This window comes from Pantherophis guttatus, chromosome 3 (genome assembly GCF_059756535.1).
Source record: "Pantherophis guttatus breed Tessera chromosome 3, ASM5975653v1, whole genome shotgun sequence".
NCBI lineage: Eukaryota > Metazoa > Chordata > Lepidosauria > Squamata > Colubridae > Pantherophis > Pantherophis guttatus.
Window position 1 is genome coordinate 149,187,043 of NC_142065.1, and position 27,562 is coordinate 149,214,604.

At 38.3% G+C, this 27,562-nt stretch overlaps 1 protein-coding gene across 6 annotated transcripts in view; it reads left to right on the forward strand.

The window, feature by feature from the left end:
- Nucleotides 1–22,150, forward strand: part of ATXN1 (ataxin 1) — a 219,789-nt gene extending 197,639 nt beyond the window's left edge. For all 6 annotated transcript variants that reach the window (XM_034429200.3, XM_087890342.1, XM_087890339.1 and 3 more), the window contains exons 7-8: nucleotides 7,302–9,336; nucleotides 20,287–22,150. In XM_034429200.3, the coding sequence (XP_034285091.2) occupies nucleotides 7,459–9,336; nucleotides 20,287–20,817 (2,409 nt within the window). In that variant the 5' untranslated portion in view covers nucleotides 7,302–7,458 and the 3' untranslated portion in view covers nucleotides 20,818–22,150. The remainder of the gene's footprint in view (nucleotides 1–7,301; nucleotides 9,337–20,286) is intronic.
- The last annotated feature ends 5,412 nt before the right edge of the window (nucleotides 22,151–27,562 follow it).

Consider the following 27,562-nt stretch of genomic DNA (forward strand, 5'->3'; position numbering starts at 1 on the left):
CTGTATTACTATATCTAAGAGCAGTGATTCCCTGAACCATGAAAAAGCATACAGCAACTTCAGCCACACACAAAAAATGGAGATTCCACAATAGTTTGTTAAGATGTTTCTACACTCAATTACATGTCTCTCCTTGGCAAGCTTGAGCAGTCTTCCACATTTCCTAAAGGAAAGGAAGTGGTACTTATTATAATCTCACAAGGTCATGCAACCTTCCAACACTATAAAACTTTTTCCAAAAGGCAATTTGGGTCACTGTTCTTTCTTTCTTTTTCTTAAGGACGTGAATGGAAATGGGAAATGTTTGGGAGGCAAACCCATTCCATTTACTCTCTTCAACACTGCTCCACAGGAAATCTTGAAAAATGATGCAAGTCATGCTTCTGAAATTCGGTCATTGTGCTATCCCAAGTATAACAAAAGTTTTGAGTACTTTTTTAATCCATTCTATTTGTAGAGAAACAGTTAGGTGTCCTGTATGTTAGTTATATCAAACACATAATATACAGGGGTGGGTTCTAAATTTTTTTACTACCAGTTCTGTGGGCGTGGCTTATTTTGTGGGTGTGGCTTGATGGTCATGTGACAATTATTTAGGATTTAGCAGAGGTCTACCAGGCTTTTAACTGCTTGCAGAGCTGTACCGATCTACCCATTTATCTTTTGCAGGCACTGATCTACTCATGAATTTTTGCAGGCACCGGTCTACTCATTTGTTTTCTTTTAACTCTGATCAGCTGTAGGGCGGCCCTTTGAAGCCCCATGGCAAGAGTTTAAACAGTTTTTTCCGCTCTAGCCATCAGCTGGGACCAGGAGGCAGCAATAGATTGGGGGTGGGGCCAAATAAAAGGTAAGAATAATGTGGGGGGCGGGGGGCAGAACCGGTTCGGTGACATCATATCGTCACCGCTACCGGCTCAGGAGAACCGGGCCGAACCGGGAGGAACCCACCACTGATAATATATTATCTATTCCAGATCATCTTTGTTGTGAAAGCACTAGATACACAGATTAAAATAGGGAATTAAAGCGTGTGTCGTATGTGTGTTGAGGTAGGAGAAAAAAGCCTACAGCAGAGAAAGGGAGGCAAAAGGTAACACTAATTTCATTTTATTTCTGGACATGGTAGCCATTCTTTTTTGAGCTGATCTGGCTTGTGTTAAAATAGTTATGACCAAGTTTTCCAAAATACCATTGCAAAGGTTTGTCAAAGAAATAAATAATGATTTATTCACACACACAGCTTTTTTAATATTAAAAATGTGATAGTTTTAACAAAGAAAATTGCCACTTATTGTTAGAAGAAACAGCCATCTGTCTTTCTTCCAGAAAACATTTGCATCCAAAAAAGTTGTACTTGATGAGTCTTGTGTGTGTAAACTTATTAAAGTTTGCAGCCTCCTTTCAAAACCGGTTATAATATGGTACAGAATCAGTACAGCCCGGTTATATTTGGTTGTCCAAATACTGAAAAAGATTTCAAAACTTCTTCAAAGTTTGCAGCTCTTTATAAAAGTAAGGTAAAATACCAAGAGGGTATCTCAATACCCTCATATGTTAAAATACATTTTAAAGACAAAAAAATACAAATAAAGAAATAATGTAGAAAAAGAAAAACATCTTTGCCCGATACTAAGGATAACAGTAGACATGTGAAACTGATTGATTGATTATGTGCCATCAAGTTGATATTAGTGATCATGTAGATTTTTTCTCCATGATCCTTCCTTTGATTAAACAATGTCAGTTATGATCCCCAAAACATGCCTCGGCATCAGTCACAGCATCTGCCCTCTGAAATGTGGTTTCCTCGCAAGATCTAGATGGCTCCAACCTTCCTGACATTTTAGCAGACCTTGAAGACATGGCTCTTCAGCCAGGCCTTTGGCTAGAATGAACGTGACCCTCTTTGAGGAATAGGTGTGTTTTTTTGCTGCCTGGTTTTGCCATCTTTGTTTCTTCTTTTATTGCTCTAGAACATTTACTGCATTACAGTTTTTCAGGTTTTTGTGAACTGCCATAGTCTTTGTGAGGGATGTACAAATTGAATAAAATTTAAAAATTAAAACTAGAAGAAAAATACTTTCTGATTGTCAACATTTAGTAACGTGTTTTACTGGTTGGATGCTTCTAATCCAAAACAATATAGTATTGACAATTTTGACATGGGTCCTAAGGGGGCTATAATGCAGGGGTGCTATTCAGCAGGTTCTGACAGGTTCTGGAGAACCGGTAGGGGAAATTTTAAGTAGTTCGGAGAACCAGCAAATACCACCTCTGGCTGGCCCCAGTGAAGATTTTTTTTCAGTATCCTTCCCCTGCCATGCCCACCAAACCATAGCCACCAAGCCAAACCACGTACACCAAGCCACACCCACAGAACCGATAGTAAAAAAATTTGAATTCCACCACTGCTATAACGCTTATATTGATCAATTTGCTATAATCATGTTTTGAAATGTAAAGCTCATTTTGATCAGTGGAAGGGCCAGTGGACACTTTTGGAGTTACAAGAGCATATCATGGATCTTCTCATAATGGACTTCTTTTGGAAAAGGTGATTCTCTTCTCAATAGGCTGCTCAGATAAGTGGGTCTAGTACTTTCCACAGCCATAACAGCTAAATCACACTCACTTAAATGGACATAAGGTATCATACAGGAAAAAAACCTCATGAATACAGAAAGCCAATTGTGGTTCCATTTTTCACTTTCTGCAGAATGGCAATTATTCTTTATTCATATAGTGTTACTTATACAATCAAATATATTTCACTTCTTTCAAAGGTCTTAGGATGCTTTAAAATATCAGTGAAGGTGAAAATAGAGGTAGTAAACAAAAAAATAGACCCATGATCCACAAAAATGATTGGATTACAAAAGCAGTCTAGATTCACCATCCGTGCCAAAAAAAATATGTTTTTACATCTTTATGGAGCCACGACCAAGAAGGCATATCACTGGGCCCCACTTCTTGCATTTTATGTGGGGTGGGAACCAAAGCTCCTCTTAGGATGGCTATATAGGACAGCTACACAGATAGTCCTATAAATACAAGGGCGCCAAGTCATATAAGGCCTTATAGACTAAACCAGCATCTTGACACCTAATGGCAACCGACACAGCAACTGAAGTGCTGGTATTATACTGTTATTAACCCCAGGATCCATTCATCTGGACTTTACCTTCCAAGTCTTTCAATTTACATTTTGTATAGGATAAGACATAGAAGGATCCTTGAGGAGTTTTTCAAAGGAGTGATTAGAAACACAATTATATAATTACCATTACTATGTCAATAGTAGTAGTTGTAATAATAATAATAATAATAATAATAATAATAATAATAATAATAATAATAATAATTAGTAGTAGTAGTAGTAGTAGTAGTAGTAGTAGTAGTAGTACTTCTTGTACTTTTTTACTTTTTGTTTATCAGTTTGAAAAGACTGTATAATGCATTTGTCCTTGACCGGTAGTTTCTCAGGGTGATAAGCACTTTATGCAAGGAGATTGGAACTGAATAAGCTGCAAAAGAATGCCTATTATTTTGGTTCCTGAAAAGAAGATCTTACATTGATTTGTAAATGTTCAGTAAATCTTAAAAACAACATAAAACATTTCTAGTAATTTAAATTTATGTTCCTAGTATTAGGATCAGATTTGTTTGTATCCCTGACAAATCCAGTGGATTTTAGTGGGTTTATGCTCAATAAATTATTGGACTTGATTATGCCATTATTTTTTTTCTGCTAGGGTACTAAATATTCTTTTCTTGGTTACTCCCTATTTTACTATTATGTTGTCATACTATAGCAAACTGGCACCAGTCTGTTAAATTGTTTGCTTCCTCATTATATGCTATCCTACCTACCATTACTATCCAAGATGGTTATTTTTTGGTCAGCCTGTAATTTGTGCTGTCCTTTGCTTACTCTAAAAAGAAACGTGTGCCATTAAATCCCTTATTAAATCTGAATTTAATTTACATTAAACAGTTCGAGAAATTGTGCTCTGAAGTGCCATCCTTTGGCTTTAAATGGATATCCGTAAAATTAGTACAGATAGTCCTCGAATTACAGCAGTTCATTTAGTGACATTCAAAGTTACAGCTTATGTAACTTTTGACTTATGACCATTTTTCACACTTATGACCATTGCAGCATCGCCATGGTGACATGTTTTAACATTCAGACACTTGACAACTGACTCATATTAATGACAATTGCAGCGTCCCGGGTGTCACCTTTTGCGACCTTCTGACAAGCAAAGTCAATGGGGAAGCCAGATACACTTAACAGTCATGTGACTAATTTAACAACTGCAGTGATTCACTTAACAATTGTGGCAAGAAAAGTCGTAAAACGGGTCAAAACTCGCTTAACAATTGTCTCACTTAGCATCATAAATTCTGGGCTCATTTGTGATTGTAAGTTGAGGACTACCTGTGTTGTACACACTTCGTGCATGTTGCTAACCAATAGGCAGTGTATTGAAGATAATTGCCTGTCTTTTCTTCCTTTCAATGAATGCCTAGTTGAAATGATCAAGTTAATGGAGTTAGCCACTGATAGAAGGGACGACCGCTCTGCTCTGTGTTCTAATTTTGTTGTGGGGGATTGACGTAGAATGCATGTACCTGTATATTCTACAGAATATTAGTACAGTATAAGAACCAAAATATTATAGCTTGTGATATTGTAACAGCTCGGTTTATTCTAATAGTGATATTGTGTTACTGTGAATCTAATTGTAATATTATTGAAATATTAAGCTGCTGTTTAAGTCTGTTCTCATCCTATTTTATATACGAGTTCACCCTCTCCCCTAAATTGTACTGAGCCAAGCTCCTTATGCACAATAGTTCCCAGTCATTTGTTAATGCTTTTCCTCCTACACAGAGTTCAATCATGCAGCAGTTGCAGCTCACAATTCATTGGTTACTAAGGAACAAGGGAACCTGATACGATCAGAGCTGCATATGGGGTTATTGTAGTATGTAATTTTAACCATGCAGGTAGAGTTTAAACTTGTGTATGCAGCTAGAGATTGAAAGGATCAGAAAATGAAATCCTACATGTGTGCTTCTCCCATAAATAGCCTTTAAAAATGGAGAAAAAGAGTTGGATGGAGACACCTCAGTAGTTATAGCATAACATTTCAGTACTTGAGAGGCATATTTGATTGTGCTTCTGACCTAGATAAAATGTGTGTGCAGGAAATAAGGTAAGTCTCCTGCTTTGTTATTGTCTCATTGGTTGCCTCTTACTTCCTTGAGGCAACTCTGATTTCCACAGTGGACAAAAGGGAGAGAAAAATAAATAACCTAAGCTTATGCTTTCAGTTTTGTGGTGATTTCATGCATGGTTTACTACAGTGCAGTGTTTTAATCAATAGTGTGACTAAGTGCCACCACACATAAACTGAAAACTACATCAAAATACACATGGACAAAAGTCAAAACAAAGTCCAGAAATAAACAGAATAATGAGATCATTGGCACTTCAGAGCTGCTCCAATCTGCTTGGTAATTCAGAATCCCTATAGAAAGCAGAAGTTCGTAAAGAAAAAGTAATTGCAAAATTCAGTCGAGGAAAATGATACAATAATTAAATTGACCCTGATTAAACTTTAAAATGTATACCTTATTTTTGGTGATGGTAGCAACTGTGAACTCTCTTTATTAGTGTTTACATCCAATGGTTATATTGGAAAAAAGGTATGCAGACCGGCTTGGAACTCTGTATATCATCAAGATAATTCTTCTAAAAACTGAACAGATTGGGATCTGTTATGGCGGGGAAAGCTGGCAAAAGAAAGATTGGATTTCTGAGCCAGATTGATTTGAGGGCTGCAGAAAAACACATTGCAGGAAAAAAATAACCTAAATCCTCTCTATGGGGGAGGGATTTGGGCAGCTCTCAGAATGGGGATTACTCTTCCATTTTAAACTCCTCCCCTTTCTTGCTCAAGTGGTTAGGAGTCAAGCTCTTAATAAGGGCTGCAAAATAATTTCTCCATCTTGTAATTGTTTGACAATGTCTCTATTTATTTAGCTTACTTGTATGAGTCATCTACTGCAGTGTTCCCCAACTTTTCCAGCTTTGCAGAGCTTTGCGGGGGGGGGAGGGAATGGTTATACATGAGTGGTGTGCAACTCCATTTGCGTGAGCTGTGGGCATATGCACCCACCCCTCACACAAATGGAGCCACGTGCGCTTGCGTGATGCTCACGCAAATGAAGCTGCACACATGTGCACATTCACCCGCCACTTCCGTGGCCCAGTTGTGGGCCACAGTACAGGGTTGGGGACACCTAACGTACTGTATATACTATTAAAGCTTTTGTTGTCATGACCTTTAATTGGATAAAATGGTGCATCACAGGGCAATAAACTTTCAACTAAGGTATCTCAAATGGACTAATTTACAGAATGAGTCCAAAATATGGGACTCGTGATTCCCAAGTGAATGAAATTTGGGGAAGTTGTGGCTGTTTTAGGCTACTGGCAGTGGCAGCTTTACTGGGCAGCTGCTGCAGTAAAGTGATTTTCATTTATAACGTTCCATGACAGTTTCCTAGCCAGTCTTGCAATCCCTCGCTCCCTCCTGCACTCAGCAGCAGCTACTTACTTGGCTGCTGGGAAGGGAAGGGAAGGGAAGGGAAGGGAAGGGAAGGGAAGGGAAGGGAAGGGAAGGGAAGGGAAGGGAAGGGAAGGGAAAGGAAGGGAGATTTCCATCTTCCCTGCCAGATTGCCACAAGGAATTTGATGGAGAAGCCAGCAGGAAGTCAAAAGTCACTTCTGCTTTCACTGCTTTTTTGCCTACTGTGGTCATTCTGTATCTCTGTTTAGGTAAAGAAATATCTCTAAAATGATGACCCAACAACAGCATGGGTTGTCTAGTCCTTACTATTATTTAATTTAATTTATTTTCCTTTTCCTTTTGCCTTTGAGCCAGTCTTGAGTCCTGGTGTCCTGCTGGATAAGTCCCTGGAGTTTTCTTGACAAGGTTTTTCAGAAATGATTTTCCATAGCCTGGTTCCTAGGGCTGAAAGAGAGTTATTGGACCAAGGTCTCCCAGCTGGATTTGTGCCACAGGCAAGACAAGAACTCAGAATCTCCTGGTTTTTAGCTTGATGCCTCAACCACTCCACCTAACTGGGTTTCTATTCAACTATAGCTATAAAACTGCTGGTTAAAGTTTAACTGATTGGATGTTCTGAGTTTCATAGTTTTCTTTTCCTCCATATTAAAATTTTGATTTTCTCTTTTCTTTCCCTCCTTTTCTTATTCATTTCAGAGATGCTTGTAGAAGATTGTGGTCACAAGGAGATGATTCCTCATGAAGTCTCTGGATCCACAAAAGAAATCAAATGTGATTTGCCACTTAGCAGACTGAAATCAGAGCCAGCCAGGCAGTGAAGCCACAGAAGATAAGGGCAGGGGGCCGGTGAAAAATGAAATCCAACCAGGAGAGAAGCAATGAATGCCTGCCCCCCAAGAAGCGGGAAATCCCTGCCACCAGCCTGCCTTCTGAGGTGAAGCCGTTAGTTCTGGCCAGTGAAAATCACCGTGCAGATAATATAACATGGCTCTCGAGTACAACCAGCAGCCACAGCAGTGGGCGGAATCGGTCTGGAGGTACTTCAGTGGAGGCTGGTTCACAACAAGGAGTAGGTTTACACAAGTCACTTTCTACAGGAATGGATTATTCCCCACCTAGCGCTCCTAGGTCTGTTCCAGCCTCTGCCACACTTTCCACAGTATACCCCTCTGCACTTTCACAGGCAGGAACACCTGTTTCGCCAGTGCAGTACGCACACTTGCAGCATGCTTTCCAGTTTGTTGGGCCTCAGTATAGTGGACCATATGCCGGATTCATCCCTTCCCCACTAATTTCCCCAACAGCTAATTCTGCAACCACCACAGCAGCCTCCGCCACTGCTGTTGCAACCACTCCATCCCAGCGATCACAGCTGGAGGCATATACTTCTTTGCTGGCCACCATGAGCAATCTTAGCCAACAAGGCCAAAAAGTTGAGCCGCATTTAGTCAGGACACCTGGATTGATCACAGCAGGATCTCCTCCACCTATTCAGCAAAACCAGTATGTCCATATTTCCAGCTCTCAGAGTGCTGTTAGAAACGTCTCTCCTCCAGCCATCCCAGTCCATTTGCATCCTCATCAGACAGTGATTCCTCATGCATTTGCCCTTGGCCCTTCCTCCCAGGTGGTAGTGCAATATGCAGATTCTGGTGGCCATTTTGTTACTAGGGAGCCCACTAAGAAATCTGAGAGCAGCAGGTTGCAGGCTATGCAAGCAAAAGAAATACTGAATGGAGAAGTAGACAAGAGTAGGCGATACGGCATCTCCCCCTCTTCTGAAGTCAATCTTATCAAATCAGGCAATAAACCATCTCCTCATCATTATGAGGCCAGACATGTAGTAGTCCACTCTGGTCCTACTGATTATATTGCACGTGATTCCTCTGCTGTCCGGCCCTCTGTTATGGTTGTCCCCAACAGCAGTACACCTACTGTAGACATGGAGGTTCAGCAGTCCACCAACAGAGAAACACCTCCTTCAGCCATCAACGAAAAGGGAAGTTTGCATTTAGGAAAGACAGGCCACCGATCCTATGCTTTATCTCCACAGCAGACTATTGGTCATGAAGGGGTGAAGGCAGTTGCCACTTTATCTCCTCACACTGTCATTCAGACCACCCATAGTGCTTCAGAGCAGCTGCCCGTTGGGTTGCCGGCTACAGCCTTTTACACTGGGACTCAACCACCAGTAATTAGCTATCTGAGCAGTCAACAACAAGCCTTTGGCTATCCTGGAAATCTGCCACAGCATCTGGTGATCCCTGGTACCCAACCTCTCTTAATACCAGTAGGAAGTGCAGATATCGACTCCTCGGGGGTACCACCTGCTATAGCCACTTCATCTCCCCAGCTAGCAGCAGTGCCTCATACGTTTGTCACAACCACCATTCCAAAAAGTGAGAATTTCAATGCTGAGTCCCTAGTAAACCAGCCGGCTTACCAGGCAGCTGTGGTCCAGGCCCAGATCCATCTCCCCCTGGTACAGCCGGTACCACCTTCAGCAACAGCTCCTGCTATATTGCCTCCTTACTTTATGAAAGGCTCTATAATTCAGTTGGCAAATGGAGAGCTGAAGAAAGTAGAAGACTTAAAAACAGAAGACTTTATACAGAGTGCAGAAATTAGCAGTGACCTGAAAATAGACTCCAGCACCGTGGAAAGAATTGACGACAGCCATAATCCAGGCATTGCTATGATACAGTTTGCAGTTGGAGAGCACCGAGCACAGGTAATCAACACAAGAGCTTGTTGGGGAAGAGAAGAAGTCATTAGGAAAGTAGAGATAATATCCTTATTATTCCTGCTCTTGATTCTTAGTCTCTTAGCCTCAGTCTAATAGATTAGTGACTGGGTACACGAATACCCTTACACAAATTATACTAGTGACATAGGACTCAATTGGATGAAATTATTGCTTTGTAGCCAAAGATTACTGCACTTTGGAACCTTATAGAAATATAAATATTATGTGATTTACCACGCTTAATAGATATTTTGCTTATAGTATTAAATCCCAAAAGGATGAACATTTTTTGGACTAATTAAAATATTTAGAGTTTAAACACACAGGGCTTTTCTTAGCTAGGCATTAAACAGAATCAAAGAAAAAAAACCTCTCCCGAGTAATGGTGGACCATTGTTTCATGACCTTATACTTTAGTCAAATAAAAGCACACTCTTACTGTTACTTCTTTGCTCTTCAGTTAATTGAGCAATAGAGAACCAACACAGGGATCTGCGTTTCTCATTAGGATTTATTAGTTTAAATTTAGTACTTAACTTTAACTATTAACTCTAATAAATGGAGAAAAATTAATCAACTATAATTTTGTCTTGCTTAAAAAAATAATGAAATTAAGCCAGAACAGAGTAGTGAAAAGTAAAAGAATATGTATGGAAATTTTTGGCTTGCAGTCCAGAATATTTTAATATTTTACCTGTAATAGTATATTTGCTAATAGTTTTTCATGTTGGCATGTTAAAGATGGACTTTGGTAAACACTTTCTGGTATCTATTCACAAATTCATGTCCCCATTAATGAAATGTCAGCAGATGTTGCTTTCAAAATATTTTTGGTCTGCTTTATAGTAGCAAGTAAAATTGAAAAATACAGTTGATTTCTCCAGTCTCTTTCCTTGTAAACTTCCCATTATGTCAGTAACATTTTAGAATGCAGTGGGTGGTTTGAACTTGAAAAATTTAGAGAACTTGCAATAATCTCTTCGAAGCTACATTCCATTATTTAGAAGGATCTGCAGATTAATTAGCTTAGTTATATATCATAGAAGCCGTTCAATTCCTAGGGACTGTGTGGATAAGCCCTTATTAACTGACCTATCATTAGTAATAACTGATAACTCTTCTGTTCCAATAATCTTGTTAATACTATCCAACCGTTTTACCCCATTGTCATCTTCTTTTCCTTTGCTTAACTTCCCAATAGGTTGTTGTTGTTGTTATTATTAGTCCATCATTCACTTGATATGTATATTTGTGCTTGGTAGTCATCACTTCAAGACACCAGTCAGCCTTTATTTGGTACTGGAATAATTGATCTGTTCTTTCTGCAGTCCATGATACTCACAGTAAAAATCTGTAATACTATAGTTCAAAGCATCTATCTTCAGTATCCTACACACTCCCGATATTCAGCTTCAACAAAAATACGTTACCATTGGAAAGGCAATTGTTTTAACTGTTAGAACCTTCAACCTACAACCAATTGAAACAGCTTTAACCTCCATAATCTTGTCAGAGTTTTTCATTGTCTTTCTCTTTAAAATTACTCTCCAATACATTGCTATAGCACACTGTCCATTTTTATCTATTGTTGCACTATCAACATAGTCATACTATCTACTCCCTTCACTTCTTTGCCATCAGTTGTAAGTTCATTAAACATGCAGGTTGAATTTCCACCTTCACCATATTTAATAAAAACACAGATTTTCCATTTCCCCTTTTTCTTTCATAATCACCTGTTATAAAGCTCTTTCCTTTTCTAACAAAATGGTGTCATCAAAAGATTGATGTTTTAACTTCCAACCTTGATTCCAGCTATCATCTCTTCCAATCCTGCTCTTCCTATAATGGATTTGCGGTATAAGTTAAAGAGAAGTGGGGACAATTTGTTTCTTTGTCCCTATTTTGACCCACTTTGGTTCTTGAAATCCAGTTCTTAATAGTTACCGTATTTTTCGGTATATAAGATGAACTTCCCCCCCCCCCCAAAAGTGGGTGGAAATGTCTGGGCGTCTTATAGAGCTAATGTTGCCAAAGCCCTGCCCACCGCCAGCCTCCACCCTTCAGCTTCTGCCTCCCAGCAATTTGCCTCCTTGCAACAAATAGCAAAGCTTGGTCAGCTTCAGCACAGCCTGATTTAGCATGAGCTTGTCAGTTGGATCTGCCTCTTGGAATACCGTCTATCAGCTTATCCAGGCTGCGGGGAACATCACCGTGCATCACCGCCTCCACGTGCCCCATTTTCAGCCTCTGCGCATCCTGTTTTCAGCCTCCATGCGCTCCTTTTTCAGGTTGTTCCAGGCAGCGGGGATAAGCAATTCCCGCCGCCTGGAACAGGCTGAAAATGGGACGTGTGGAGGCCGAAAATGGGGCACGCAGAGGCCCAAAAAGAGGCACACGGAGACAGCGATAGGTGGCAGCGGTGATGGGTGATGGCGATCCCCGCAGCCTGGAACAGCTGATAGGCACTATTCCAGGAGGCAGATTCAACCGCCAATCTGCTACTCATGCTAAATCAGGCTGTGCTGAAGCTGACCAGTCTGTTTGCTGTTTGCTGTTTGCTGCAAGGAGGCAAATAGCGCAGAGGCAGAGGCATATTTTTTCCCCCTTGTTTTCCTCCTCAAAAGCTAGGTGCGTCTTATAGTCTGAAAAATAAGGTACTTTTTTGTTCATAGTAAAGATCCCTCAGAAGAATAATCTGGATATGAATATCTGATACATCCTTTAGCCTTTAGGTTCCATATTCCAAGTATTCCTAAGGTCAAAGGCATTGCCAGTCAGTGAAGCAAGGTAAATCTTTTTGAATTCTCTTGTTTTTATTTGTGTAATGATAACTAACTTATAATATGTCAATCTGTCTTTTCTGAAACCTCGCTTTTAGTTTGAGAGTTTTCTTTCCCAATTTTTCTGAATAAAATATGTGACAAAACCTTACATGTGTGAGGTATCTGTTCATGTTCTTGTATTACCTTTGTTCAGTATAGGAATATGCATTGATTTTTCCCCCAGTTTTAGGTCTCACAGCCTTGTTTTATATTTGATGACATAGAGTTGTTTACACTATAATTGTCTTTTCTCCTGCAGTTTTAAACAGTTCAGTGGTGTTTACATCTGCACATAATGGTTTCATACTTAAAACTGATGCATCATCTCACATCCCTCACTTCTTATAAGTGATTCCCAAGTATATTTTCTCTCCACAAACGTTTCTGTAATTCTGTAATCACATTTGTAAAGAGATATTCTTCAGCATAGTTTTTACCCTAGCCTTAACACTTTCATCTCATTTGCATTTATTACTCTCTTCTCTTATTATTCTTGATTATTACTGTTTCAGATGTATACTTTAAATATGTTATTTAAAGATCTATAATTTTTTCCTTTTCCTGTTGATGTTCTCAATTGAGATATCTTTCTTTGGCATTTCTTCCTGGCGTTGGAAGTCTGAGTTTGGTTGTCCTTTTGTTTCCTAAAGCTTTCTTCTGCCTTCCCCAATTTCTCATGATAAGATGCCTGAAAGATATTCTTGATTTTTTTTTCCATTTTGGTTTTTACAATAACTCTTTCCATAGCTTCTTCATTTTTATTTCGTAAATAAATAAAGTCTACCCCAACATGTTCCATATGTTATGACTGTCTGGCATAACTATTCTCTTTAATTTTCTAAGTTTAAACTATATATTTGTCATTAATCATTTGTGGTCTGCACTGCAAGAGTTCTAACTGACTGGATTGCATTTTTCCATCTCTTGTTTCTTATTGTGGAACTGATTTGATTCAGTGATGGGTATCTAGTCTGTCCATGTTTGAAATAGATGTGGTCAATAAACAATCTTCCAGTTCTGTTAAATCTGTATATTTGCCTTTAAAGCAATTTTACAATAACAGACTATCTGGAGTTTTGCTGTTCCAGTGGGTACCTGAGATTGAAGGCATACCCAAGGTTATCTGTCTCAGGCCACTGATACAGAAATAATGGTTGCGTATGAAAAGGTTTGCTATAAGAAACAAACCTTTTGAAAAATAGTTTTGCAAATGAAAATTAAGGAACAAAAGCCTGGAATAAGATTTTATTCTTCCATTTGTTTAATCTATGTATCTGAAGGACATAGGTAAGGACGCTTCTGACTAGACATTTATCTCAAAAAAATTAGAGAAAATATGTCTGAAATATAATGACATGCATGATAAATGCAGATATAGCATATATGTACAGCAGGGGTGAAATCTACTTACCTTCCTTACCGGTTCAGAAGCGCGCCCATCACGTGCACACGCAGAAGGTAAAAAAACATTACCTCCTGGTTAAAACCAGGAAGTAATGAAGCCTGGGCGGCGATCACTACCAGATCGCCGAACCACAGGGAAAAATTGCTACCTGATCACATGATCCGGTCCGATCTGGGAGCATTTCACCCCTGATGTACAGGCAGTAGCTCACATAAGCAACATCACAGAATAGTATTTTCCTGGCCTGATTCCGTAATAGGAAATCTTCATCTGTTTATATGCAGTACCATGTTGTTGTTACTAAAGTCAAAGTAGTGTTTTAAGGTCAACTACCATGAGGAAATATTAGAGGCAAGCCCAAATCATAAGTCAGGTAAAAAGATCAGATGTTTTGATAGATAAGATGGACAATAGTGTATTTAGCCTGTAAAAGCATACTCTAGTCTAGTCTGAGGTTCTGAAATAGAGGATATAGCTTGAGTACAGGTAGAAACTGGCAAGCAGAAATTAAAATGGAATAGCGTGGAAAACAAACTATGAGAGTTTGTTTTTTTTCAAAAGTGTGTGGTATGTGTGTGTGATTCCTGACTAACTCACAGGTTTATGGTTGCCTTCTAATTCTGATCTTCCTGGCTGAAATTTTCTGACAGTCTTTTTCTCACCTCACCCCAAATAGGATCTAATATCGTTAATAGAGGCAGAACTGTCCCTGAATATGAAGAGGCAGTGATATAAAAAGTATGCTCCTACCTTTCATATTATCATTGAAGGTACAGGAATTTTCCTGGAAAATAGAGGAAGACTTTTCAACTTGGAATATGTGTGGGATCTGCTGCTGTTTCATGTAGTCAGAAATGAAAAATAGGAAAAAATTATATATATACATACATACACACACACACACACACACACACACACATATACATACATATACATATATACATATATACATCATATACATATACATATACATATACATACACACACACACACACACACACACACACACACACACACACACATATATATATATATATATATATATATATAAAAATATAAATATTGCTCTGAATTATCATAGTATGTTCCAGAAGTATGGAAGCAATGTTTTTGTATGGTATTCTCTTGTTCACTGACAGTCTCCCTACAGCTTCCCTTTCAGAGATTGAGAGTGCCATCATCTGGTAGAAGAAATGATGATGACCTCTCCTATTAAAGTGTCACTTTATGCAGAAGTCTAACAAAAGGTAGCTGATATCATCACCTTAAAATACTTCACCAGCTGTGTTTCTCACAAGAGATGCTTCCAGAATTCAGAGACAGTCACGTAGAAATGTGAGTTTAATTTAGGTTTTCTGTAGACTCCAGGAGTTGGATGTTTTCCCAGATGAATCATGTTCTTCTGTCGTAGCAGCTACTCTTTTACTGAGATTGTTTTTGTTTTTGAAATAAGTAAATAAAACTGCCTCTCTAAAAAGGCTTTAGCATCTCTTACTTGGAGTGTATCTTCAATATATTACCAAAACTTTGTTGCAATATACAGTATTTGTTAATATAAGTGACCGTGAGTTTATAAGTATATCCTGAATCAATGATGGCTAACCTTTTCCGGACCGAGTGTCCAAAGCATGCGCGTGTGCGCAAATGTGTGCGTGCAAATGTGTATGTTCCCAAACCCCAAAAATGCAATGCATGAGCGGCCCCCGCACATGCACCCCGGGCCCCTGCATGTACCCGCGCATGCGTGTGCAGTCCCCCACACATGCCCCTCCCCACACTCACAGCAGAGACCCGAAGACCAGGTGGCCGGTGGGAGGCATGTGCGCATGTGCAGTGGGGCTCAACTGGGGTAACGGCTAGCATGCCATCAGAGAGGGCACTGTGTGCCACCTCTAGCACGCGTGCCATAGGTTCACCATAACGGTCCTAGATAGTCCTGCAACATGAACTCCTTATATAACATATTGATACCCTTATTCTTCTTCCTCTGATTTGCAGTTGTGAGATAAGGTAGTGCTAGACTTCATAAGGAAAGGATTACTGAAATGGCACATCAGTAGTATTGCATTAGAACTTTAAGGCAGGTTTGAGAGGACAGAGCTGGTGTGCTTTTTCTTAATTTTCTTCTTGACATGTCATCGCGATTCTTGACAATAGAATAGTCAAAAAGGAAAAAAATAGCTTGAATTCTAACCACTATTTATTGGCTGAAATTAAGAGACATCACAGATCTGTTCATCTCACCCTCCTTGAATTTTAACATGGGGTGGGGGAAGAAGTGAATAATAAGGAACCATTGTTGAATCAACCCATTCAATTCATGGGTTAGTACTCTATTGAGTACTCTATTGAGTACTCTATTGAGTGGGATGTGAATAAGACAAAAAAGCAGGTTTAAAATGTAAGAAAACATATTGCATTCTATGTCTGTATGCATCCTAGAAATATGGTGATTTAGCCAGGCAGTTGATAAACACTGGAAAATCACTTCCTATATGAGTAAAATTCTACACTATTTGACATTATAAATGGATAAAGCACTGTATAATCAAGAGATCAGACAACAAAATTGATACAGCATTGAAGACAGCAGATGTAATACAGTGTTTTATGGTTAGTTAAAGACTAATAAACTTACTATAGTTTAAACTTTGACTGACCAGTATCAGATACATGAATTGTGCTATTATTAGTAGATAGAACTGCAAATATCATATAGTTCTAATCAGTGATGAAATCTAAAATTTGTTACTACCAGTTCTGTGGGTGTGGCTTGGTGGGGTAATGTGACTGGGTGGGTGTGGCCAATTTTTTTTTTTCTTTTAAAACCATTTTTTCTACAACCTCTTCAGCAAAAAATGAAAAATGCATTGAAATGCATTGAGATGCTTTCAAAAGGCTCCGGCAATCCCAGCTGAGTTGCCTGATCCGCAGAGGCTTTTTTTCTTTTAAAAGCTTCTGCCGATCAGGCAACTCAGCTTGGATCGTCAGAGGCATTTAAAAGAAAAAAAGCCTCTGCTGATTAAGCAACTCAGCTTGGATCGTCAGAGGCATTTAAAAGAAAAAAAGCCTCTGCTGATTAAGCAACTCAGCTTGGATCGTCAGAGGCTTTTAAAAGAAAAAAAACATCTGCCGATCAGGCAACTCAGCTTGGATCGTCAGAGGCTTTTAAAAGAAAAAAAGCCTCTGCTGATCAGGCAACTCAGCTTGGATCATCAGAGTCTTTTAAAAGAAAAAAAACATCTGCCGATCAGGCAACTCAGCTTGGATCGTCAGAGGCTTTTAAAAGAAAAAAAGCCTCTGCTGATCAGGCAACTCAGCTTGGATCGTCAGAGGCTTTTAAAAGAAAAAAAGCCTCTGCCGATCAGGCAAATCAGCTTGGATCGTCAGAGGCTTTTAAAAGAAAAAAAACATCTGCCGATCAGGCAACTCAGCTGCGATCATCAGCTGATGATCCCTTTGACGATCCCAGCTGAGCTGCGCGATCATCAGAGGCTTTTCTTTTTCTTTTAAAAGCATTTTTTCGGCCGAAGAGGTTGTAGAAAAAATGCTTTTAAAAATTAAAAGAAAAAGCCTCTGATGATTGTGCGGCTCAGCTGGGCATGGCGGGGTGGGGGTGGGGGCGGGATTTTTGCTACCAGTTCTCCGAACCACCCGCCTCCATCGCTACCGGATCGGGTGATCTGGTCCGAACCGGGAGTATTTCACCCCTCGTTCTAATATATCAATGGCAAAGGGTCATAATTTTATGATAGATGCATTTTGTATTCAAAAAGATTTATCATGGGGCATCCGTGAGGGTAGCTTGAAAAGACTCTGGTAATCTCCTACTTCAGCAATCCACATTTATTGGGATAATTCCCAGGTTGAAGATCTTGCCTGGAAACTCAAGCTCAGATTTAAAAAGGTTAATGAACTAGTTGGATCAATTGGCCCCATTCTAATATAGTTGTCCTAGGTTCCACAACAATGTGACAATAAAGGGACTGAACAGCTTGAAGCAGACATTGTTTTATTTCAGGGTCCTATAATAATTTCTGATTAAAAGTTGTAATCTTGTTAAATTATTTTCCACAAAAAGAACTGATAAAACTATTTGTGATCCAAATTGGAAGCAGATCGTAATTTTGCTAAGTAGATTAACAATTTTTATTTTTCAGTTTCTTATTCATGATTCAGCTTCCATCCTATCAGAATATGATTGTACACAACCTCTGTTAAGACTAATTAAATTTTTGAGGATCTCTATTGAAATCAAAGTTGACTTCTCAGCAGCAATATTTTGCTGATTGCTAACCCAACCCAAAATCTCTTCTGAATGCAGGATCCAGGCTCTAATCTTTTAGATAATTAAACCAGTATTTTTAAACGCAAGAAATATGATTTGATTCCCCTAAGAGTTAAAGAACATGATTGGAGAACTCATTCATGGAAAGATAGGTTGTGCAATATACATAATTAACATTCTCACTTCCAGACCCAACCTGTACTTATTCTGCCTTAGAACATTTTGATCTTGTGGTTTTAAAAGTGGTTCGTTCATTCATTCATTCATTCATTCATTCATTCATTCATTCATTCATTTTGTTACTTCATCAGTTTGTGCAGTACATCTGCAATAGTAGTTTTTATTTTACATTAATTGATTATGAACATTTTCCCTGCAACTTAGTTCCATGATAGTAAATTTCTGGTTGGTTGGCCTTCATATCCTTACATTGGTTTCCATGTTTTTGTAGGCAGGATTGTTTTCATCTTAAAGCCTTTGAGATGTTTATTTCAGTTCCTCTCCCATCGTTCTTGCAGCAACAAATTAGCATAAGCCCAGAAGGAAACTCTGGACTGGAAATATGGATTTGGTCCTACTCAAAAAGGCAACAGAAAGGCCAGAAGATACAAGGCAAACTTCTAGAAGATCTTGGTGCAATGCACTATTGAGATTTTGCTAATAAAGAAATAATAGTATTTGGAGCAGCTACAGAATATAGGCAAGAACATAGTGTGGTGACTTTGGATGTATTCAGGATGTGGTTATACACGGAGGTTACCAATTTGGCTAGAATAAATAAAAGCCTTCCAGAACTTTCTATCTTTTTTACTTGATCTTTTACTGAATTGTTTTGCTTTACAAAAGAGTTTCTGCAGACAATCAAATCAGCTTCTTGGCAAAAATAAAATCTGAAAAGGATTCACAAACTTTATTTAGATTGAGATCAGGTCAGGTCAGTAAACCACATTTTCAAAGTGTTCCCAGGAGAAAAATCTCCATGATAATATGTATATGTCATTCTGACACATGTGAAAATCATTGTGCATACAAGGTAGTGATCAACTTACAACTGGTTGCTTAACAACCATCCAAAGTTACAGTGGACTTTTAAAAAGCTATTCCTCAAAATTACGACATACACACACAGTCACATTATTGCATTTTGGGCATTTGGAAACTAGCTCACATTTATGACTAGCTTGCAGCCTCCCACAGTCAAATGACTATAATTTGCTAACCTTTTTGCTGGTTTCTGGTGATTTTTGCCAGTTTCCAGCATTGGACCTGCTGGATCTGCTTAATGACCACATGATTTGCTTAATGGCAATGATAACTCACTTATGACTTGTAAAATCTGTGGTAAAATCAAATCCAGTCATATAGTGCCTCAATTTAAAATTGCAAGACTTATGACCGAAATGCCAGACTCCATTGTGGTTCTAAGTTAAGGACTATTTATATCCACATTCATGCAATGTGTTCTGACCTAGGCTTCCTGAGTCAGTAAAACACACGAATAGTCCCAAAACCTCTTTTATTGCAACAGCTGTGAATTCTGTTCATTCACAGATGAGTCCCAAATAGTTGTAAAGAGTCCTTCAGGATAAGGCTGATAATCACCCACCTTTATCTCCCTTGATACACTGCCAAAGACCTAATTGGCAAAGTCACACAGAGTCCAGTATCAAACAGAGCTTCAGACTTTAAACTGAACAGAATTAACAACGTTGCTTCCTGCAAAGACCCACATGCCTTTGCTCCTCTTTTAAGTTTTATGGGAGGGGCCAATCATCTCGAAGCCCTATTCCTGAGTTGTCCCTTTTTTTTTAACTGTTCTTGCCTTCTGGCAGCTCTGTGCATGCGTGCACTGGGAACAGACTCCTCTTGTTCCTCTTCCTCGCTGAAGTCTGACTCTGGAGGCTCCGGGGACAGCACGTACCTCCCAGATGGCCCTTTCTCTGCCTCCTATGCAGAGTCCTCGTCCGAGCCTTCCCCAGACTCCAGGACTGACCCATGTTCCTCCCTAACCTCCTCACTGTCTGACTCGGCTGCCAGCTCTGCAGGCTGCCAGCGGACCACAACACAATGGCTTTTGTATTGAAGGGACTTAGTTGAACTATTGATATTGAACATTCCAGATATAATATACCTGAGCAGAAAAAATTGAAAAATCAAAGTTTTGTCTGGTACCACCAAGACCTTTGAAGGATCTTTCCAGAAGTACATAAGGAGAATTTGCTGTTTTAAATTCTCCTGCCAAGGCTGTGAAAAATCTTGGAGCGTTAACATTTTCTTAATCTGAATACATTTGTTTTCTGTGAATGAGATCACATTCTCTGGAAATAAATTCCTCAATCTTTGAAAATATACTTGCAAAGAACAAGCAAATGAACATATTAAAATTCACATCTGTGTTTTCTATTTTCCATTTACAGGTCAGTGTTGAAGTTTTGGTAGAATATCCCTTTTTTGTATTTGGACAAGGCTGGTCATCCTGCTGCCCTGAGAGAACAAGCCAGCTCTTTGATTTGCCGTGTTCGAAACTCTCTGTTGGTGATGTCTGCATATCACTTACACTCAAGAATCTGAAGAATGGCTCAATTAAAAAGGGCCAGTCCATGGACTCAGCTAGCATCTTGTTGAAGCACTCTAAAAATGACAGTCTAGTTGGCAGTAGACATAGGTATGTGGAGCAGGAAAATGGGATTGATCAAGGAGGGGCAAAGATGACGTCTGAAAATGGTGAACTGAAGTTTCCAAACAAAATAGGATTACCTGCAGCATCTCTACTCACCAAATCAGAATCCAGCAAGCCCACAGCAACTCGGAAGAGGAGGTGGTCAGCCCCTGAAACACGGAAACTAGAGAAGTCTGAAGAGGAGCCACCGTTGACTCTTCCTAAGCCTTCTTTTATTCCTCAGGAGGTTAAGATTTGCATTGAAGGGCGATCCAATGTAGGCAAGTGAAGTCTATTAGGGAAAGGAAATTAGAATATCCCTTGTCATTTTTATCCAGATTACTGTACTGTAGGCTAAATAACCGAGTATTTACATGTTACCATCTTATTTTAGGTTATGTTTATAACGTTGTTATAGTTGCAGTTGGTATTATGCAGGAGACAGGTGCATACTTCCCCCACCTAGGTGTTCATTGGTGATTATTTTTCTCAAGAGCTACAAAAAAGGGCAGTATCTGCTTGACACGTGAACACACACAGCCTTTGTGGAAGCAAATGTTGACATGGCACCTGTTTTCCAACACTTCAAACAGAATTATTAGTCTGGCAAGAGAACTCTAGGAAAGACAAACACTATTGCCTGATTCAAGAGTAGAATTGAGAGTTCCACAGCAATGTGATTCAGTGGTTCTCTCAAGAAATTTCTGATGAAGTGTAGTCCAGGGGCAATAATGGAGAACCGAGCACTCTTTGAGACTTTGCACAATAAAGTGATTTTCCTTTTAATTTTCTGATTTTTTTTTCTTGTCTTGTATTTTCCATTCCCCCAATCCAAACCCATACTGTGTCCCAGAGTGGGTGGGTGGGGGTCTAACTGCACTATTTTTATTAATATTATTATTATTGTTGTTGTTATTATTGTTCTTCTCAGAGACTGCCACATAGAGATTTCATCTCCACTTGCTAGCACAATGGCATAGCAAGAGCGTAGCAGCTGATTCTTGCTTTGCTAAAAATGGTAATTTGCTTAAAGTGTGACATTGTTGGTGTCAATATAGCACGTTACAAATTGTGGATATCGTAACTTGTATACAGCATGTTGCCGCTAACATTTGCTTCCACAAAGTAACTATGTACTTTCCTTTGGGAAAGTGAACATAAAATTGTTTGCAGTTAGGTTGCATTTTTAAAAACTCTAGTACTGTTTTTTTAAAAAAATTCTGTACTAGGACTAGTGCCACTTTTTTTTCAAATTTCAGTGTGATACGAGGAAATGAATGAACATAGAATGTCTTTGAGCACTTAAAATGATAATCAGAGTTTCCATGCTGAGAATCCTGGCTTAACACTCAGCACATCCTGTATTTTGCTTTATTCTCCTTTGGGTTGGGGGAAGAAAGAGAATATCGACATTTTCAACACTGTTAACTACGTAGGTTTTTTCACAAGCAAGATACTGAAAGTTTTCATGTGGTATCAAAGGGATGAATGTGAATTATAAACTCGTATGTGACAGTCGTTGTCCACAAGGACTACTTAATAGGAGGCACTTTTAAAACTTCTACGCTTATGAAAAAGTTAAAAGTATATGCAAGCTGACAAAATAATAGAAGAAAAAGAAAGAGTATAAGGGAATAAGAAGAAAAAAAACATTGTCCAGTGTTTTTGAAAAAGATGGACTTTAAAGAATCTTGCAATTTGCACATCTTGAGTTTATCATTTGTATGGTGTTCCTGCAGTTTTTAATTTTTTAGGAAGGGAGAGGGGCTGAAAAAGCTTAAACAAATGTAGCAGTTATTTACTAACCTGCCTAATTTCTAGACCATTTTAATAGGATTATATTTTCTTTCAGTTTCTTTTACTTTCTTTGTATCATATCTGTCACCCTGAACCAGAAAAGCTGAGAATTTCTCTTCAGATTTTCTGAGTTTTCCATGAGTCATTTTGACATAGATGCAACTTTTGTGTTTTATTTTAATTCTGTGTTTTATTGTAAAATTACTATTTCTTAACTTTCAGTTACTTTTCTTCTGATTAGTATTATAATGTTAATGTCAAAATTTGGTACAACAGGATGATGGGTAAAAGTTTATCCAATTAAACTCTTTCAGTAGCTATATGACTGATCACAGAAATCTGAAATAAATTCAAGGGTGGATCCAAAGGATCTAAACTCCCGCTGATTTAGTGGCTTCCATTTTAAAACCAGATTCAGATTAATAATCACATTAAAACCCATGTAATTATTCACAGATAAATAATTGGCTATATACCAATTTAAGTGAAAAGAATCACTTAAACTATCCTATTTTAAAGCTTAGATAATAAATACTGCATTAATTTCTGAAGTTGTAAAATCAGGATTTCCTGAAAGACGCTGTGGGCATTTTCACACATGAGACTAAATCTTAAGTATCCATTGAATTTGTAATGTAACTCTATATGGACATGTTCTATCGGTGTTATTAAATATGTTTACATGTGATACAAATATGTGAGAACCTCAAAGAAGTCTAGTGTCTTGTGTGAAAATGGTACAAGAATTTTTTTGGCATCAGTGCTATATTCCAGTTTACCAAGGTTAGGTGGGTGATCATCAATTATCTTCTTTCCCTACTTGTAATTTGACTTGGATGAAATTCAAAGAAAGAACAAGTAAGGTGGAAGGTTGGTATAGTGCCTATATAAACAGGCTGCTTACCCTGATCTCTTTTCTGTGATCATTTCACTTGCCGATTGTCTGCAAAACGAAATGGATTAAGCCAAAATAGACAACTGGCAACTCCAGCTACAGAAGAAGCACATGATAAATTGGGACCTTAGCTGCATTTTAACAAATTTGTAGTTCAATTTAGTTGCCCTACAGAGGATTATTTTTCTTTATCCTTGATCCTGATGTCCTGCTGGTTGACATAACTCCATTGATATCAGGTTCTTATTTAGCAAAAAACTACATTTTAGAAATCAAAACAGAACTTTAAATGAACAGTTTCTCCAAATGTTCATTTCCCTGCCCACTTGCCTAAATACCATACATACCTTTAAAGATTCCAATATAACTCTCTCTTTAATTGTGTTTCTTTGTTACTTGAACCTTAGCTCACACCAGAATGAATCATTTTTGTACCAATTTTGGGGATGCACCAAAAATGTGCTTAAGTTTTAAAGTAGCTTGAAAATCTATCTTGAATTGTTATTATGACCTCCCAGTAATTCATTAGATCACTGGGCGGGTTCCTTCTCACAATCATGTTGCTTTTTTTGTGCTGTAATTTTTTTTTCAACATTTCTGCTCAGAGAATTTGCTTAATCTTCCATAAACTCTGCTCAGGGCACTTTCAATTTATTGTTTATTGAAGTTTTATTTTGGCTTGTTTTTGTTTTGTTTTTGTTCTCACTTCAACCTCTGATAGCAAGAAGAACAGTAAGATATGAGGCAAAATTCCTATTTCATTCCTATCAGTACCACTATTTTCACATGTCCTCAGAGAACATTGCCTATATAACAAAAGCAGGGATTACAAAACTGACCACATCTATAAAACTAACACTAAAGTAAAACAAATAAACCAATACTAATAAATGATTTCAAGCAATAGGAATGTATTTGTTCTCTACTTGCATTTAGAGACTTAGAACTTGCAATTGTTACTTCCGTCCAAACACGGCGTCCCGTTGCTGTGCTTTTGCTTTTTTTTAGTATGTGCAATATTTTATGTGCCAATTTAGATTCACCTAATGGTGACAACAGACTTTTCTCATGCCATCTTTTTTGGAGTGTTAAATGTGGGGTCTTATGCCTTTGAAAATAGTAGGGATAAAATTTGTCTGGATGTCAACATGTTGCACAGTCTGGACCAGGGGCTTCTTACAGCTCTTACTATTCAGTGCCCTGCTGGGCTTCACATTTAAAGGGCGGGGGGGGGGGGAACCAAGCAGAGAAAGAAAATGTCAAATATCTGTCTCTCTCAAAGGTTGTTAATGGTGGAAAAAAGATAATATGAGTTGAGTCTCATTCTGTGAAGATGAATACCTAGTAATGAATTACTGGGCATCCCTTGATGGGCGCGGTCTTCAAGAGAGCATCATATTCTCTTTTATGTTTATCATGACTAATCTTTACTTAGTGTGGATAAATTCAATCTTGTGTGGGAAGAATGGCATTCCTTTGTCTTTCTGTGACTGATGAAAGCTTGTTTTTTTTTGTTTTTTTGATTGTAGCTCTCTTTTGTGAGTTCATATGATTTTGCCCTTAGACCATCCTATCTGGCTTTCTTGGCTACGGAAACAAAGTTATAAATCGGAGCTAGTTTTATGACTCTTCCCCCTCCCCCCCTTACATTTTCCAAATTCCAAAATTATTCAAGGCAAGTTCTAGTCCTATTGATGTTTGCAGTGAAATTTGTGTTGGGTTCATTTGTCCTCTTCATCAATGGGATTAAGATTTGAGCCTTGTGCTCCCAAGTGCCTTAGTTTCTGTTTTTAAAAGGCACCTAATTTCACATGAAAGATTTTAATGTCAAGTTGTTCCTGCAACTTGTCCTGCAAACTCTGGTTCACAGTGTCACTCCCTTTTCAATTTCTTCTAATTACTGAAATAGTGACAGTTGTAGAGGACATTTTAAGATTAATTTCATTGTAAAAGTCTGTACAGTATCCACATGGCAATATTAACTGACACCAGTTTTTTCCTCCTCTTCTTTTATTTTTGTATTAGACCTTCTTTAGTTTACAATGAAACTATACAATCACCAATAAAATTAGTCAGGGCAAAGGAAAAAATACCAGAACCTCTTTATAGGAATTTCTAAATAAATATATCTATATCTATATATCTATATCTATATATCTATATATAAAATGACTGTTCCTTATAGTGTTTAACTTAGGCATCATTTCAGTTTGTCTGGGCCACATGGTGGGGTTTCAGAATGTGATGTCACTTACCTCATATTCTGCATATAAATCTCAATTGTTAAAAAAAAATCTTGGTCTTCTTTCTCCTCTATCCCATTTCATTTCCTTTCCTTTCCTAGGGAAAAAAAAAATGCATGCCTAATCCCTGGCACCCCACGCCCTCCATCTGATATTTTTCTATTGTTTGGGAGCTAGGAAGTGACATCACAGCTTGATTTCCCGCAGTCAAGGAACATTTAGAAACCTTTCAAACCTCTTACTCAGGGATGGGGCTGGTGTATGGTGTGGTACACTGATGTGACCAGAAGGAGCACTTTTACTGCTCTGGAGTAGGGATGTTCAATTCCAAGGAATTGTTTGGATTTCCTGCATGGTTATGAACTAACTGTAAGATTACTTGTCATGTGCGGTATAAGCAAGACCCAGTCAGAGCTGTAGCTTTGGGTGATAGAGAAGACATCCTATACACAGTGGCTTGCTTTTATTTTGCTACGTTGCTAAGCCAGGGAGGGAGGGGAGGCCCACATCAGTGATAATTTTTAATTAAGAAATAAGATTGCTGTTTTAAAGATATTTTGCGGTGCTTCGAATTTTTGAGATGGGTTCCTAAATATTGTTTTAAATAAATGCCATAGATATCCAGGCCACAGTGTTGTAGATCCTTGCTTTCTTAAGGATACAGACCTACAATAAAATAGGCATGATCCAAATCTTTAAAGTGAAATGTATACTTACCCCTTTGAAATCACAGATCTAACTAGACTTAAAAGTACTAGTTTCAGCAGAACTATGCATTGACCAGTCCTTTCAATGAATGCCCAGTTCATTGAAGGCCCACTTGTGCGTCAAAGTTCACTTGTTTTTAATATGCCTGCTATTATATATTATGGATGTATGCCTCAGATTCACATTGGATATTAGATGACCCTGCATAGACTTTCTGCTTGTTTGGTCTCAGATCATACAGTGGAAATCGTTACAAATGGGATTAGTGATGGATTTAGCCACACCTATTCCACTAGCAATTGAGAAGGGGAAGAAAGCAGCTGACATGTGGCCCAACGGCAGTGTTAACCAATAGTAAAGCAAGGTCTAAAAGCAAGTTCCACAGTACCATCTGTTTGTATTAACAGTGTGGCTTTGTGGTATCGATGCTTAGAACTTCTTCAGAAGTAGCATTCCACATATGGAAAGGACCTTCTGTGCATGGAAAGTATTTTATAGCTGTTATAAAAGCAGAAGCATACAGATGACAATAGGCCCTATTTTATTATAGCCCCCACATGAACACTTCTATTAATGATTACACAAGTGAACTAATGGCTTTTTTTCTGCTCCCAATACTTTGATCCAGTACCTTATATTTGATTAACTGCAATGAAGCATTTGTGCCCTTTTGTCTCATCTCCTATGAAATGAACACTGTTAACAGCAATATGCGATTCCCTCCACCCCACCTCAGATTATTATGTGTAGGTATTGTCCAACCAAGGGACAGACACAGTAATAGCATAAAAACAAAGGAACATCGTTCCCTATCTGTTTTTAAGCAGAATGTGATTAATGTTTTGCTTTTTTTTAAATGTTTATTACTCTGAAGATTCCCGAAAAAGGATAGTCCTCCAAATTGCGATTGTTGCTTTTGAGAGCATAGAAATATTTTGTTGATTTCCTTTGTAGATTCCGAGAGCAGTATTGTGTTTTTCTGTTGATGGGGAAATTCCAAACAAGTTGCACACTTCTACTCCAGAGTTCACTTTCTTTTACATAGATGACCTCGCTTCTGATGTGTTACCTTACTGATAGGATCTTTACTTGTAGCACTATAACTGGTGGGAATATTTTTTTATGTGAACCTAATTTGATGAGAAGGTTAAACAAACTTTTTTGAAGCACTCACATTGAGAGGAGTACAGGTAATGTTTTTTTAAAAAATTGCACAAAAGAAACGAATGTTTGGAATGATTCATTCAGTATTTGAAAAGCGATGGATATGTTGAAAATCGTGTGTTGTTTGTAAAAATTAAATAAACCTACAAAAGTCGAGAAAGGGTGAAAGTTACCTTTTTTTTGTATATAGAAGACTCTCATGGATTGGTTCTGGCAGGAAAGAATGC